Consider the following 15747-nt stretch of genomic DNA (forward strand, 5'->3'; position numbering starts at 1 on the left):
ATAAAAACCATGTCACTGTCTGTTTCGATTTGTAGAAGAAATAAACAAAATGGCAAAAAACAAAAATAAACACTGAAGTAGAGTGGAATCACCACTTTTCGCCAGTGCCTCACTTTTCGCCACTTATATTGAAATCGCTATTTTTCGCGATTTATGAAATAAATTAGCCGTAAAGTTATTTATATTTTTACTGCTACTACGTAGGGGAGACTGGGGCAAAAAGTAACAAAACGGATATTTTATTTTTTACAAGCTACTCGAGCGCTTCAAAAATTTCTAATTAGCGCAGTTTTATAGGAAATTTACCGCTCTACAACTTTGTGAAAGTAATTTTTCTCTATTTTGTAAGGAAATACGTTTATCGACCCAATTTCCAAAAGGTAATTTTGTGACTATTCTCAAAAATGCTGGGGCAAAAAATTTGCACGATTTGTAAAATAAATGAGTCGCAAAGATCTTTGTATTTTTACTGCTGCTACGTATAGAGTAGAAAAATAATAATTATTCGTTTTGGATTTACGATTTTAAACATTTTTTAGAGCAATATTTTAAAGCAAGTGCATCGAATCCAATATTTCTTACCAAATATAGTATGTGTCATCAAATTTTCATCAACCAAAATTTACCTTTTTGGATAAATAATTTGTCTATTGAATATTTAATTACACTTGTGGAATAGATAAAATTTGTATTTAGTTTATTAATATTTTATTTTATATTATTTTTATATAAAAATGAGGCATGGCGAAAAGTGGTAATATTTTGGAATGATTTTATCACCTGTCGCCATCTCTTTTCAATAGATGACGCTAACTACCCTTCATTGATTATCAGTTGTAAAATCTGCATTGTTTACTTTCTGAATTAATAAAGTAGTTTGTTTTCTCAAATAAAAGCGGAGAAAAATCATTTAAAGTGAGTAAAGATAGGGTGATCATGAGGAAAGAGAAATACTGAATGTATTCTTTGCATAATATTTCCCAAAATAATAGAGTTTGAACTTTTTCAAGTGAGTGGCGAGAAGTGGTTACAGAACTGGCGAAAAGTGGTAAAAAGTGGCGACGAAGTGGTTATTTTAATATTGTTAATAAAAATCAGTTTTTTAAGTAGTCCAGGGTTAAAGTGGAGGACTTATGTTTTCACGAATCTGTAGCCAATACATCTAAGTAACTTTGTGTCAAATTTGAGTTATCTTGTAATAAGGGTTCAAAAGTTACAATAAAATTAATTCCCGTTTTTCCGAAACATGGCGATAAGTGGTTACTCCACTCTACGCCAAAATGTTCTCAAATATTTTCCCCTCAAGATTTCAGTGCTAGTACTGCCCTCGGGCGATGATTATTGGAAACTTACTGATGAACTTTAATCATCATTTACCAAAGCTTTCGAACCCACGCTTATACACAATTGATTATATACAATGATTTATAAATAAATTAATATCAGCAGTTATTTATGCATAGTACCCCTAATTTATATTAAAACCGTATATCTTCTTTAATTTTTATGCAAATCTTATAATGTGAAGTGCGTTTCGAGGGGAGGGGCAGAGAAAAGCCGATGCCTCTTAAAAGAAACTAAACGGATAGAGCATAAATTTAGCGATTTACAGCAATAAATGCCCTGCTAAGGCATTCCTAAATATTCGAGACGCAATGCCTCCTTTCTAGGTCAGCGCCTCTGGTGATGGTGGAGACGACTGTATTAGTTAAGTAGTCGATCGTACGATCTCAGTGAGTACGAAAGTGAGTTCGTATTGAGTCGTACAAGTGACTAGACGTAGTGCGGAAAGTTCTCTACTGTCTGGAGCCCACACCAATCGATTCCATAAGCTGGTCACCTCCTAAGTATCTCTAGATTTAAGAATAGATATTGCTTGCCCTTTATAAACGATAAGTTTAAAACTCTAAGGAATTTTCCTAGGTTGAAAGCCCTCTTATTGTATCTTTTAGGATTTTTAAAAAGCCAAAAATCCTCAAATTTTGATTAAAAATTAATTTATATGTAACAAACTCTAATATTAAAAGAACTTCAAATAGCTTTTTAAATGACTTTGGAGAAACTTTTGATACACTTTTCTTTAAATAAGTAATATTGTCTTAGAAGAGCTTTTAAGATATCTCTCAAACTTTTTACATATGTCTAAAATAATCAAAATCGGTTTAGCATAAAATTTTTAGCGAATTTTTTGAATGGAACTCTGCTGAAAAAAATTTTGAGACTCTAAAGGACATTTCCGTTCAAGAAAAAAACTTCCCTGGTTTTCTTAAGCATGTTTTAGGCTTACGAAATCCGCCAAGTTCATTGAGTTGGACTTTGTTTAAATTGTATTTTCAAATTTTTCAATTCTTATTTTTAAATAATTTACCCACCAAAAAGCTCATTTGGAAATGTTTTTGAAGAATTTGTTGTGGAAATGCTCTTGTCTTTTACAAATAATTTGAAATCAGAAAAAATCAAGATTTGGAATAATGGTGAATTTTGAACAGAAAAAAAAACAGAAACTTTCATAAAATCACTCAAACAATCGCGAAAAATGGCTTAAGAGTAATAAAAATGATTTTCGAATAAAAATAAAAAGTACTTATCGGTTACGAATCGGTTCATTCTGGTGACCACTAAAATATATCCAAAAAGTAGATATAATATTACATTCTTTGAAAACCTAATGAAAACAATTTTGAGTTGTAAGTTAAAATCATCAAAATCAGATTAAAATAGGATTTATATCGGTTTTTTTAGTAAAAGAACCATTTTGGTTTAAAAACGTTTCTTTTGGGACATACATAGAAATGAATAAAAAACTAGATCATACATAATTGTATTTCCAAAAAATCCTAGTCCCCTCTCGGCCCTTCTCTTAGAGGGAATTGGGGCACCTTTAAAATGGTTTTTTTTTCTTTTTATAAATGAAATTGAACCTTTTCCTAATAAAATTTAGTTTAATTTTGATTTTTTTGATTTGGTTGATTTTTGAGTATTTTATTATTTATCATAATTACAGAAAACGTAACAAACTTTGAATCAATGGTAATGCATCTGCTTTAATTTTAAAATTTTGCTAATTAGAACCTTTTCAGGCTTTTTAATTATAAATGGGATTTTTTTAAGTGAGTTAATAATTTTTTGTACCTCTTTTGTATCATATAATATCGGTGAGAAGGATTGTGTTACTCTTACTTTAGGGTTAGGAAAAAGATTTTATAAGAGAGCTCATTTTAATTAATAAAGTTTCAGTCAATAGCTCTTCGCAGATCATAAAAACCAAATGATATTTGCTGCAATTAACTACTTGGTTTATTTTTTTAAAGCACTTGAAGATAGCAGAAGTACCGTATATTTATTATGATAAGCAAATAAACAGTGTGCTCAAAGATAAGATGACATATTTACTATTTTAGTATCATTGTTGTTTTTTTTTCTATACGTTTTATAATAGAAATTAGAAATTAGTAGCAAAACAACCGGGTTTATTAATCGGAAGTTTCATTTATTTCCTTCATAATAATTTTTGTTTTTTAGATTAAAATGTCATAACAAAATTAGAATATGATGCACATATATATATAGGCCTTATTTTTTTTTTAAATTTGATATGGGTTTTTTGTATAACAAAAACAGAGTAAAAGTGTCAAAAACTCGCAAAATAAGCATATTTTTTAGCGAGGTTCAAACTTAATCCAAAATTGCGGGGGTAGAGTTATCAAGCCGCAGATGGTTTTGGAAAGGTCAGGTAGTTTATCGTTTGGAGGTTGTCGGATGTTGAAGTTTTGGGCCAAGGCTGAAATCATGAGGAAGAGAGTATTGCGGGCAAAGGTTTCTCCTGCACAGAGTCGTTTTCCAGCTCCGAAGGGGAGGGATTTGTCTAGCTTTAGGGAGAGTTTTCCGTCTTCCCCGATGAATCTTTCAGGCCGGAAGACTTCAGGATCTCCCCAGAGTTTGGGATCCATATGGAAGGCATACAGTCCAGGAACGACAAATGCTCCTTCAGGGACGTCGTATCCCAAGAGTTTGGTGTCAACGACGGCTTTGTGGGGAATTGCTGATGGAACAAGTGTTTCAAGGCGCATAATTTCACGAATAGTAGCTTCTACGTAGGGTAGATTAATTCTGTCGTCGAGTTCTGGTAGTCTTCCTCTGCCTACAACTTCGTCAATCTCTTTCTGCATCTTTATTAGGATTTCTGGTTGCAGTAGAAGGCGTTGGATAAGGAAACCAATGGTTACAGGAACAGCAGTCAACGCAGGGAAGAAGAAATCCACACAGATGAGGATTAGTTGTTCGTCTAGAAAGATATTGGTTCAGAAGGGTTAGGAAATCAAATTCAAATTGGGTTTTTGAGGTTTATTCTTACAGTGAAACACAGGATTTTTAATCCCTTCCTCTTGCTGAGCCTTCATCTCCCGGATGTACAAATCAATGAAGTTCCTCTCGTGGGAGTTGTCAAAAGTTTCAACGTGCTTGTCTACGATTAACTTGATGAACTTGTAGAGTCCTTCATTGCCATCTCTCAGGTTGACGTAGTCAGACTTTTCCGGGAAGATGTGTCGTATCCATGGAACAACACTTAACAGCTTCCCATAGTCATCACCAGCTTTTTGGAACTGCATTCCGGCACTTCCAGTTCTGATTGAAAAATATTGATTAGGGTAGAGGTTTCGATGCTTTGCTTTAGGATAATCTTACTCGTATAGGATTCCTTGCTCGCTTCTGGGGAACTTTTCGCCTGATAGGATCTTCAAGAACGCATTACTCATGGAGGCAAAGAAGATATCTGGTACTAAAACGTAGCCATTCTTCATGATTTTCTGTCAAGGAAATAAATTTATAGTTCTGAAATTGCTTTAAACTTAAGGGCTTTCTCTTACGTGTTCATGAGGATATTTCGGTCCGTTCCTGAGGATGTCCAAGAACAAACAAATTTCATCTCTAACTTCAATCTCCAACTCGGCAAATCGTCTTCCAAATCCATAATCTCGGAGATGTCTTAGCGTGAATCGTCGCTGATCCTTCCAAAACGGTCCTTCGACAAAGAAGATCCCTCGACGATTCATCTTAGGGTCTCTCATTCGAGCAAGGAAAATATCCGGACGCCCATCAAATTCACTTCTCGTAAGGATCTCTTTGGTGCCTTCATAGTCATTGCAAATAATTGTAGGGGCCCCAGCGACGTATAGGCCGATCGTTTTGGATTTGTACCACTTAGTCAACCATAGAACTCCTTTATGGATTTCTTTTCGATTTAGAAGTAATAAGAATAAGTATGATCCTACGTAAGGCAATCGAGGTGGTCCTGTAAGAAAGAAATGGTATGAAAGACGATTAAAGTTTGTTTAAAGTTTATTAAAGATTTATGAACACCTGTTTAGCGATATAATCTATTTGGAAGTGTTTCCGAAATTGTTTTTAATCGCTTCTTTATCGCATTTACAACTCTACCTAATTATCGGTCCATTGAAAATTACTGTGATAACAAACAAAAACTCTTTTAGACTATTAGGACATTTGCTAATCTTTGAATTTTTCGAGGCCTAGTCTTTTGCGATTTCAAGAAAACATTTGCAAAGCAATAAAATTTTAATTATGTAATGAGACATTGTTCTTTCAAAAATTATCTTACAATATTAAACCACGCAATTTTAATTACGACTTTAGGCAAAGTTTAGATAAGAACTGACTTAAGTTTAGAATCCTAAAATCATGATAAATTCTTATCCATACTCAAAATGTTTATGATCAAGTAATAGCATATGAAATCTTAAATGTTTCTTGCATCATGATAATGAGAGACATGATATTTTTCAATTTTCCGATAAAAGTGACATTTATTAAGATGTTTTTAAAGTTCTATAAAAGGAGTTACGGTAATGCCATATGAGATGTCAGGTAGCAATCGGTTCTTACTCTTACTTCTTAGCAATTTAACGAAAAATACCTTCAGGGATTTTTCTTCTCCTAACAGGGATTTTATTATCCGTAATTCAGAAGAATATTAGGTCAAGAAGCCTCAAATAGACTCAGGTTGAGCATCGAGAATATTTAGTCTGTAAATTTTGTCAGTAAAGGATTAGTCCAAATTATCATACACTAATGCCCTAGACAGACTTGCGGCTTAAGCCGAGAGACGTCTCACTGGGAAACTGATGGGAATGTACTCTAAACATTCTTTTAAATATAATTACATTAACCCGTCTCTCGCCTTAAGTCGTAGGCATCTCCGGCCCTTAAGGGCCCAAATAGTCTCAGGCTGATCCTCGAGAATATTTAGCATACAAAATCTGGCAGTAAAGGATCCAGTAAAGGATCCAAAGAAGTTCTAAATTGATGATCGTAAGCCCACAGTGTAAATATGACAGTTTGGGATAAATTTACTGCTGGCTTTTACAGGATAAATATTCTCGAGGATCAGCCTGAGTCTATTTAGGCTTTAAGGCCACTGAGGAAGGCTTGGAGACTGAGCCGAAAGCTTTGGGAAGAATCGTTGTTTTTCTGAGCTGCCCTATATCCCCGACGCTCACCGGTTTCTTCACAATACAACTATATACCTTTCATTTAAGCCTACATTGACCAAGAAGAGTTGAGGAACAATGGAAATATAAAGATTAAAAAATGTTGTTTATATCTTACATTGATACAACTTCTAGCCTTTAAAAAAAAAGTTGTAAGATCTCATAGAATATACAAAATCGGTCGAAAATTTGCGAATTTTAACACTTTTCTTATTGTTTGAAATCTTTGATGACCTGGAGTGCCCCTTGCGGTCAACTTCTGAATTTATCTCTACCGTTATTTTGTAGGGTTTTTCGAGACCTTTCGTTTGAGTATTCATTGATTAAGTTCGGTTGATACATTTCTAAGATACAAGGATTAAATTACCGTAGATACGGGTGACCTTGATCCCCTACTGTTCGAAAGCTTTTCCTTAATTCTAATGTTTAAAAATGGTCCTCACCGATTAGACATGGTAGATTGGATCGGTAAAGACTCATTAAGTGCTACAATTAAAGAAAAGCTTACGAACAAGAGGGCAAAGTCACCTGAATCTACGGTACTATACTTCGAGCCCTCCATGTTTTAATGTCCTCCTCCGTATGTTATGCATAATGATATATACTTTTATGTACATTTCGAGACTATGCAGTCATATTCTTGGTCATAAATATCATGTATTTTATGTAGCAATTTATGTTCTGGTTTTCAAAAAAGGTAGTACGGAAATGTGCTCTCCCTTAGAACCCTCCTTTCGAATAATGTGAATTTCTTTTAATTTTTCTAAGAGAGATTCACACATAATTATCACATAATTATCAGTAAATTGATAATAAGCTAACTAATATTTAACAGAAATGTGTAAGTCTCTTACGAAAAATTAAAAAAAAATCACATTATTCGAAGTTATAAGCGTTCGAAAGGAGAGTACTTTCCCCTAGTTTGGTTTGACCGGAGTTCTAAACTTAATACTATTCGAGAAACCAAATTCAAAATAATAAAATAAACTTTTTTTTTTCACCATAAAAATCATAAACTAGAATAATTTATTATGTTGAATTGTAAAAAAACGTTTTTAATCATTTTAGCAAATTACTTTCAAGAACGATTAAATGTTTTGTTAAAGTTTTGCATTCTTAAATGCATTGTTAAAACGTAATAAAACTTTCGCTTTTTGCACTTTTTTTTGCGACTTTCCACTAAAAAGGGGCAACATTTTTAATATCTTATCATCACTCATTTTTCTTTTTTTTGGCGGTATTCTTTCAAGAAATATTTTTATTGCCCACTAAAATTCATCTTTCGATTTTGTGCGTATAGAAGTGAAAGTCAACGAACGCGAGAAGGAAATTAAATATGGGTAAAAATACTGATCAATCACAGTTTAGTGACGTAAACTTTCATTTTAAAACTGGATCTTAAGGTCCAAGAGTGTTTGCTGAATTAAGTCATTTTAATATTCAACACAATTTATTCCACTTTAAATCCGTTCAAGAGATTTTCTTGGTTGTTTTTTTTATCACTGATATTTGGTTAAAATCTGAGAAAGTTTGTCCTCTGACCTGGTGGAAAATTCTTGGGCCGGTAGAACATGTATTTGTAGATTCTGTAGAGAATCAGGCTTATCGTGAGTCCAATTAAGATAATAGACGCCATGGTCTAAAGATTTTTTAACTTCAACTTCTCACTATAATTCACTATATTTCTTTGCACTTTCAATTTGAACTGTATCCGTAGACGTCTCGATCGCAACTGAAAGAAAATGCGATGGGGCTTTTAAATACTTTGGAGAGCTCCCCAGTCTCAAGACAAGACTAATCAACATTATACAACCTCCTACTCCTCTCTTGCTTCGGCATCTTTCACCGCGAAAGATCAGCTCTATTTACATTTCTGATAAGACCCGTCAGAAGTGTAAATGTTTGAGATCACAAAACAATGATACCACATGTCTATCAATTGATATCAAAGGGAAAAGAAATGCTTGATACATAATTCAAATCTTTGTATAAAATGTATTTAAATGTCTATGTGTCCATTATCAGTTTAATTCGAGAAGATTTTTGAAATGAATTTTTGCTACTCACCATTGGTGATAATAAAACAATCTAGATTCTAGAACACGTTGCTATGGAATGCTTGAAATAATTAGGATTAATGTTGAAGTGAAACGGAAAATTTTTATTAAAATTATCTTATCAATTATTTAAAAAGAAAAAGGAAATAAGAGCTCATATCATACAGTGAATAAGGAATATTGTAATAGCAAAAGATGTCGATTTGCAGTTTTCAACGACCGCCCTACATGAGTCGATATTATCTCAAGACTAATTTCTCGTTACTATTTTCCAAAACTACTGTGCAATCACACAAACCTTTCAATGAGAAGAAAATACAAAGATATTAAAATCCCCACGTTCCAGATCACTTGCACAAGCTGTGCCTTTTCCAACGAACCTTTTAAATAGAAAAAAATGATAGCGAAAATCAGCGCCCACCCTCAAGCTCAAATGGATTGATTGTGATTCCCTGTACGCACCTTGAAATAGTAGAAAAAATATAAAAATTAGGGCAATCTGCCCGTCCACTAAATATCCGTGGTCGAACGGACAAAATTTTTCCAGTGTCGCAAGTCAGCTCTGGATTTTCACCAGGAAAAATTTGCTGCACACAGCTACCACGAGGTTGCACGTGGTGGGGCAAATTTCGATGAAGAAAAATCACAATTTCCGCCACCAATATTTTATTAACAATAGTTTTTCACGTCTACCACCTCACTGACAATTTCACTAAGTTTAAACTATTTTTTTTTACAATTCTTACTACTTTGATTTTTCACTATAAATTTCTTTGCTCTCTGGCCACTTAATACTTCAAGACTAAATGATGAAAAAAGAAGTTAGATGGGAAAAGTGATGAGGAAGTGGGAATTGGAAAACGGGATCTTTTTGGGAGTGATAGAAAACTTGCTCTTCTGGAGTGGTCAGATAATTCGCTGGCAAGCTATTTGGCGCGCGTCGCACGCAACTCATTTGCAACTCCCGCCAAAACTTAAAGGTTTAAACATTCTCCCCCGGGTGCTCCGACTGATCTGTCGATTGGTTGGAGCACACATCTGGATCCTCATCAAGAAGCCGTGCAATTTTTGTGATCGGGCGCACATAAAGTCCTTGTGGAGTTCTCACTGAAACGACGCGTACACGCCCATCCTTTCCAGATGTGACCGTTTCCACTTGACCCAATATCCATTTGCTACCAGTCTGTGTTTCATCCAGCATAAGCACAACATCCTGTGGGGCAATGTTTGGCTGATCGCACCTCCATTTGTTTCGTTGTTGGAGAGTGTTCAAATAGAAGACTCTAAACTTTTGGCCAAACGTTTGAGCTCGATGCTGACACAACTGCCAACAAGACAATCTGTTCACAGGAACATGGATAACATCAGGGTCTGGCGGAGCATTTCCTGGTGCGCCAGTGAGAAAATGCCCTGGGGTCAGAAATGATAGTTCATTAGGGTCATTAGAGATACGACAAATTGGGCGGCTGTTTAGAATTGCTTCTATCTGGCATAAAACTGTAGAGATTTCCTCATAAGAAAGAGTCGCATGTTGAGAGATTCTAGTGAGATGATGCTTGACGCTTTTCACACATGCTTCCCACAAGCCACCATGATGGGGAGCCCTTGGTGGATTAAATTGCCAAATCACACCATCGCCAGAAGTTTGTGACTGAATCTCTCGTTGAAATTGCTCTTGCTGGTACAAACGAGCTATCTCACGTGCTGCACCTTCAAAGTTTTTCCCATGGTCGGAAAACATGTTGCGTGGTGTATTCCGTCTCGCTGCGAAGCGGCGAAAAGATGCCAGAAAAGCCTCAGTCGATAAACTCGTTACGAATTCAAGATGCACGGCTTTGCTGGCCATGCACACGAAGACGGCAATGTATCCTTTGCAAAGTCCGACATTTCTTTGGGCCACTCCCCGAGGCACCGATGGACGATACTGGATGGGTCCAGCAAAATCTACTCCAGTAGATTGAAACGGACGAAAATATTTAACCCGATGATGAGGCAGTTGACCCATCAATTGAGTGAGTGGCTTCGGATTTGCTCGGCGACATCTTACACAGCGACGGATTATCTTTCTGGTAGAATTACGACCTCCGATAGGCCAAAACCTCTGACGTACTGTAGCCAAGAGGAGCGACGGCCCCGCATGAAGTTGCCGCAAGTGCTCTTTTTCAATGATGAGGTCGGTTAAGCGAGACTTAGGAAGGATAATCGGATGCTTGGTTGAAAAGGTTTCATCAGACTGCTCCAGTCTCCCACCAACACGGATGATACCATCGGGATCAACAAACGGAGTGAGGGACCCAAGCTGTTTCCATTTGGAATTCATGACAGTTTTCTGGGCAGTAAGATGTCTCATTAGGCCCGGAAAATTTTCAGTCTGGTCCATACGAATTAGGACTTTGAGTCCTTTCTCCAATTCTTCAGCAGAGATTGGTCCCGAATGACGACTTCCCTCCGGTATTGATTGCTTGATAAACCGAAGCCAGTGCACAGTAAGACGCTGCAACTTGTCCAAAGAGGAAGCATGACCCAACAACTTGGATAAAATTGACCGTTCCTCGCCCGATGACGTCTCAACTAGTACTGTAGGGTCTGTGTGAGGAAATGAATCCTTATTGAACTCTGGAGGCCACGACTCCTGAGATTCTAGTAACCATGACGGTCCATTCCACCACAACGACGAATCGGAAAGTTGTCTGGGAGAAGCCCCACGCGAGATAAGATCTGCTGGGTTCATCTTGGTGGAAACATGGCGCCATTGAGACGTTTTCGACACTGCTAAGGTCTCCTTGACACGCTTCGCGATGAATATTTTGAAATTATCCGTAGTACTGTGTAACCAGTGCAGCACGACCATAGAATCACACCAGAAATGAGTTTCAGCAGGATTGTAAATAGTTTCGATTTTGCGAGCTAATTCTCCAGCCAGATGAGCTCCACAGAGCTCGAGACGAGGGATCGTCAATTGCGGTTTAAGAGGCGCAACTCGGGACTTGGATGTCAATAACTGGGAGCATCGATTGTCCGCGGAGTCCTGTGTAACAATATATGCTGCTGCTCCATATGCTTTGAGGCTTGCATCACAGAAAATGTGTAGCTCCACTCTGATAGGATTAGCGATAGAGGATATCCATCTGGGGACAGAGACTTCATCAATATGCTGCAAATTGATCACATAGTCTTGCCAAGACTTTGATATCTCTGTTGGGAATTCATCGTCCCATCCCTTGGTTTGGCGGTGAACATCCTGTAAAAGGATTTTGGCTACAACGATGATTGGGCCAACGAGACCGATTGGATCAAATAAGCGTGCTATTGCAGCAGTCATCTGTCTTTTGGTTTTGCATTCCTCTGATGGAGATATTGGGGAGTAGAACTTGAAACAATCCGTGTGTGGATCCCATTTAAGGCCGAGAGCACTTGACAAGGACTCCCCAATGTTGACATCACCTCTGGAATTAGCAACGCAGGAGGGCATCAACTGAGACTGATTGCTTGTCCATTTAGCTAGTTGGAATCCTGCACTCTGGAGCACATCAATGAGCTGGGATTTAATGAGTATGGCTTCATCGAGGGAATCGGTAGATACAAGACAGTCGTCAACATAAAATGAACGCCGGAGAGCCATGGATGCAAGCGGATGCGACTGTTGGTGTTCTTGGGCCAACTGTAATAGGGCTCTGGTGGCCAGAAAAGGGCTAGAGGCGACACCGAAGCAGACGCGTGTGACTCTGTAGTCTTGTATAGGTTGAGATTTATCAGGGCGCCACACAAACCTCTGAAAATCTGAGTGTGACGGATCTAAAACCACCTGCAGATACATTTTGCTGATGTCTGCTGTAAGTGCAAATTGGCAACGCCGGAAGCGCAAGAGGGTCTCTGCTAAAGTAGGTTGGACCGTCGGGCCCACTCGCAGCAAATGATTGAGACAGAGACCATTAGAGGTTTTTGCACTTGCATTGAAGACAATGCGAAGCTTGGTGGTTGTGGAATCTTTTAGCACTCCGTGGTGAGGCATGTAGTAAGTAGGTGAGGAATAAGACCCCGCAGGAACAGGCTCAACCCAACCTTGCTTGAGCTGTTCATTCATGACCTCATTGTAAAGTGTTCGAAGCTCAGGCTTCTTTTGAAATCTCCGTTCCAGTGCTAGAAGTTGACGAATAGCAAGAGATCGTGAATCTCCTAAGACATTAGGATTTTCTCGGAATGGTAGTTGGACTACAAAGCGACCCTCTGAATTGCGAGAATGGGTGGTCACAAAGTGATGCTCAGCAGCGCGTTGATCGTCAGTAACGTCTTCGTCAGTAGGCAAATTTTCGATCTCCCAGAAGCGTCGTAGAGTCTCATTGAGAGCAGTAGTGGACAAGCATACAGAATCTAGGTCATCAGGAGGAGGTACTGGTTCATGTTCTCCAACGACAACATATCCGAACACTGTCTCTTTGAGAAGAGGGAGACCGCGTCCCAGAGGAATGGTATCAGTGAGCCAGCTGGCCCAATAGGGATTGCCGCACAACAATAAATCGACCGGATGCTGCTTTGACCATGCGGGATCAGCCAACTGAATATGATGGGGCAGTCGAATAGCCTTTGTGTCAACTTTCCAATTTGGAATATCTCCTGTAATTTTGGGCAGCACGAAGCACTTGAATGAGAACGCAGTGTCAGATGTCCGTGAAAGGATAGTCATCTGAACATAAAACTTTGCCTTGGAACGACTTTCGTTGATTCCCGAAACGTTGCAGCTCGTAGAGAATTTTGGAAGATTGAGACGAGAATACAAATCGAAAGTCATGATATTTATTTGAGCGGCGCCATCTAGGACAAGACGACATGGGATAGGTTCTCCATCTGATGTAAGAGCATTCACAAGGGCAGTCGCTAAGAAGACTTTCGGAGGAGAATCGGCAGGTTGATTCTTATGTGAATAACTCAAGGCAAGAACCGAAGGCGAACCACCGCCATCCGACAGAGAATCGGATGACTTTTTAACAGACATCCCATTATTAGGCGCTTGAGGCCTAGGGTGATCATCCGCAGCAGAGGCAAAATGGTCGTGCAGTAAAATGTTGTGCCTCATATGACATTTTGAACATTTATGATAAGTGCAGGTGTGTGTCAAATGGGTGGCAAAACAATTCCTACACAGACTGAGTCTTTTAACGGTTTGAAATTTCTCCTCCACGGGTAGGCTCAAGAACTTTGCACATTTGTATAAGGCATGTGACGATTCTTGGCAGAGACGGCAATTGGAGGAAGTGGCTGAGGTGGCGAGAGCATTGGCGGATTTGCGCGATGGCATAGATTTATTGTGAGATTGACGTGAGTTAGGTGTGGTACTTTGACTGGGCTTAGTGGGTATTGGAGTAGCGTTCCGCTGATCTATGCATCTTTGATTGAGGAATTCACCAAACATCTTCAAATTGGGCACTTCATTGCCTATTTTACGACCCCACAAAATGCGCGACTCCGAATCCAAACGGTCAAGAGCATATTGGATAAGCCAGGGATCCCGTTGAGTGACTTTCATGGCGTCCAAAGCCATGGTGGACTCATTAAAGATGTTTGTGATTTCGTGAATAGCATTGGGATTATTGGCAGTGATGCGCGGCATGGCAAAAAAGGCTTTGATATTGTCACTGATAATATCATTTTTGCGTTCGAATTTATTAATCAGGATATCCCATGCAACTTTAAAATTGTCTTCCGTGATGGAAATATTTTTAATCGCGGAGTATGCATCTCCAGAAACAGCGGATTTCAGATAATCCAAGCGTTGAACATTACTGATACCAGGGAAATTAATAACTGAGGCCGTGAAGCGGTCTTTAAATGAAATCCATGAGCTAAATTTTCCATCAAAATGCGGGAGGTCTTTTTGAGGGAGTTTATTGACAGGAGGGGCAAATCTATTTGGATTGGTACTTGCTGCGTTTGTTGATAAAGTGCTGAGGAGCAAGTCCATTTGCTGTTGGTGACGCTGTTCCGATTGTGCCAAGAAGGATGTAATGAAGCGCATGAGGTCGGATGAGGTAGCCGAAGCAGATTTGGATTCCTCCTCATCTTTCGAAGTGCTAGGAAGCTCTAGGATGATCTTCTCGATTGCCGCAATCAGCTTATCACATCTCGCGTAGAATGACTGAGCATACTTCCTCTCTTCCAGCACCAATGCATCCCCTTCCAATTGATCCGTGACAGTCGCATGCACTGATTCGAATCTCTCCCTAATTGAACGCACCATCTTGATCTGCGTCTCCAGGTTGCCCTTGAACCCAATGAATTCCCTCTCTTCATTGCTGAGCCTGTCAATGTAATCTTCGATGCGGCCGATAGCTGACAGGAGGTTGCATCGAACTAGCTTGGCTTCGATAGATGCCATCTTGAATCTGGGGTGAACTGCAATTGAGTGCGCTGGGCCCTGTCCACGAAGGACCAAATTATGTGCAATCACACAAACCTTTCAATGAGAAGAAAATACAAAGATATTAAAATCCCCACGTTCCAGATCACTTGCACAAGCTGTGCCTTTTCCAACGAACCTTTTAAATAGAAAAAAATGATAGCGAAAATCAGCGCCCACCCTCAAGCTCAAATGGATTGATTGTGATTCCCTGTACGCACCTTGAAATAGTAGAAAAAATATAAAAATTAGGGCAATCTGCCCGTCCACTAAATATCCGTGGTCGAACGGACAAAATTATGTGCAATCACACAAACCTTTCAATGAGAAGAAAATACAAAGATATTAAAATCCCCACGTTCCAGATCACTTGCACAAGCTGTGCCTTTTCCAACGAACCTTTTAAATAGAAAAAAATGATAGCGAAAATCAGCGCCCACCCTCAAGCTCAAATGGATTGATTGTGATTCCCTGTACGCACCTTGAAATAGTAGAAAAAATATAAAAATTAGGGCAATCTGCCCGTCCACTAAATATCCGTGGTCGAACGGACAAAATTTTTCCAGTGTCGCAAGTCAGCTCTGGATTTTCACCAGGAAAAATTTGCTGCACACAGCTACCACGAGGTTGCACGTGGTGGGGCAAATTTCGATGAAGAAAAATCACAATTTCCGCCACCAATATTTTATTAACAATAGTTTTTCACGTCTACCACCTCACTGACAATTTCACTAAGTTTAAACTATTTTTTTTTACAATTCTTACTACTTTGATTTTTCACTATAAA

At 38.4% G+C, this 15747-nt stretch overlaps 2 protein-coding genes across 6 annotated transcripts; both read right to left on the reverse strand.

Annotated features, from left to right (window-relative positions):
* Positions 1-3469: 3469 nt before the first annotated feature.
* LOC129798581 (probable cytochrome P450 304a1) lies at positions 3470-8309 on the reverse strand. The gene is made up of 5 exons (XM_055841800.1): positions 8052-8309; positions 4869-5293; positions 4687-4808; positions 4355-4626; positions 3470-4285 (listed from the first exon to the last, which is right to left on the reverse strand). The coding sequence occupies exons 1-5, from the start codon at positions 8143-8145 to the stop codon at positions 3660-3662; spliced, it is 1539 nt and encodes a 512-aa protein (XP_055697775.1). The 5' UTR covers positions 8146-8309; the 3' UTR covers positions 3470-3659.
* Positions 8310-9215: 906 nt separating this feature from the next.
* Positions 9216-15747, reverse strand: LOC129798577 (uncharacterized). Of its 5 annotated transcripts, none has more exons than XM_055841797.1 (3): positions 15514-15747; positions 15278-15359; positions 9216-15181 (listed from the first exon to the last, which is right to left on the reverse strand). In XM_055841797.1, the coding sequence occupies exon 3, from the start codon at positions 14937-14939 to the stop codon at positions 9549-9551; it is 5391 nt and encodes a 1796-aa protein (XP_055697772.1). In that variant the 5' UTR covers positions 14940-15181; positions 15278-15359; positions 15514-15747; the 3' UTR covers positions 9216-9548. The 5 variants fall into 5 exon arrangements, with proteins under 5 accessions (XP_055697772.1, XP_055697771.1, XP_055697769.1 ...); XM_055841796.1 differs by having other exon boundaries at positions 15442-15747; XM_055841794.1 differs by having other exon boundaries at positions 9216-15017; positions 15100-15181; positions 15278-15747.

This window comes from Phlebotomus papatasi, chromosome 1, assembly GCF_024763615.1.
Source record: "Phlebotomus papatasi isolate M1 chromosome 1, Ppap_2.1, whole genome shotgun sequence".
In the NCBI taxonomy this organism is placed as follows: Eukaryota; Metazoa; Arthropoda; class Insecta; order Diptera; family Psychodidae; genus Phlebotomus; species Phlebotomus papatasi.

Bases quoted from the DNA above. Each gene is read 5' to 3' on its own strand.
- LOC129798577 (XM_055841797.1), bottom strand. From the start codon at position 14,939: ATGGCATCTATCGAAGCCAAGCTAGTTCGATGCAACCTCCTGTCAGCT.
- LOC129798581 (XM_055841800.1), bottom strand. From the start codon at position 8,145: ATGGCGTCTATTATCTTAATTGGACTCACGATAAGCCTGATTCTCTAC. The intron at 5,294-8,051 runs GTCAGAGGACAA...TCTTTCTTACAG, and splicing joins GCCCAAGAATTTTCCACCAG to GACCACCTCGATTGCCTTAC. The intron at 4,809-4,868 runs GTAAGAGAAAGC...TTTCCTTGACAG, and splicing joins CGAAATATCCTCATGAACAC to AAAATCATGAAGAATGGCTA.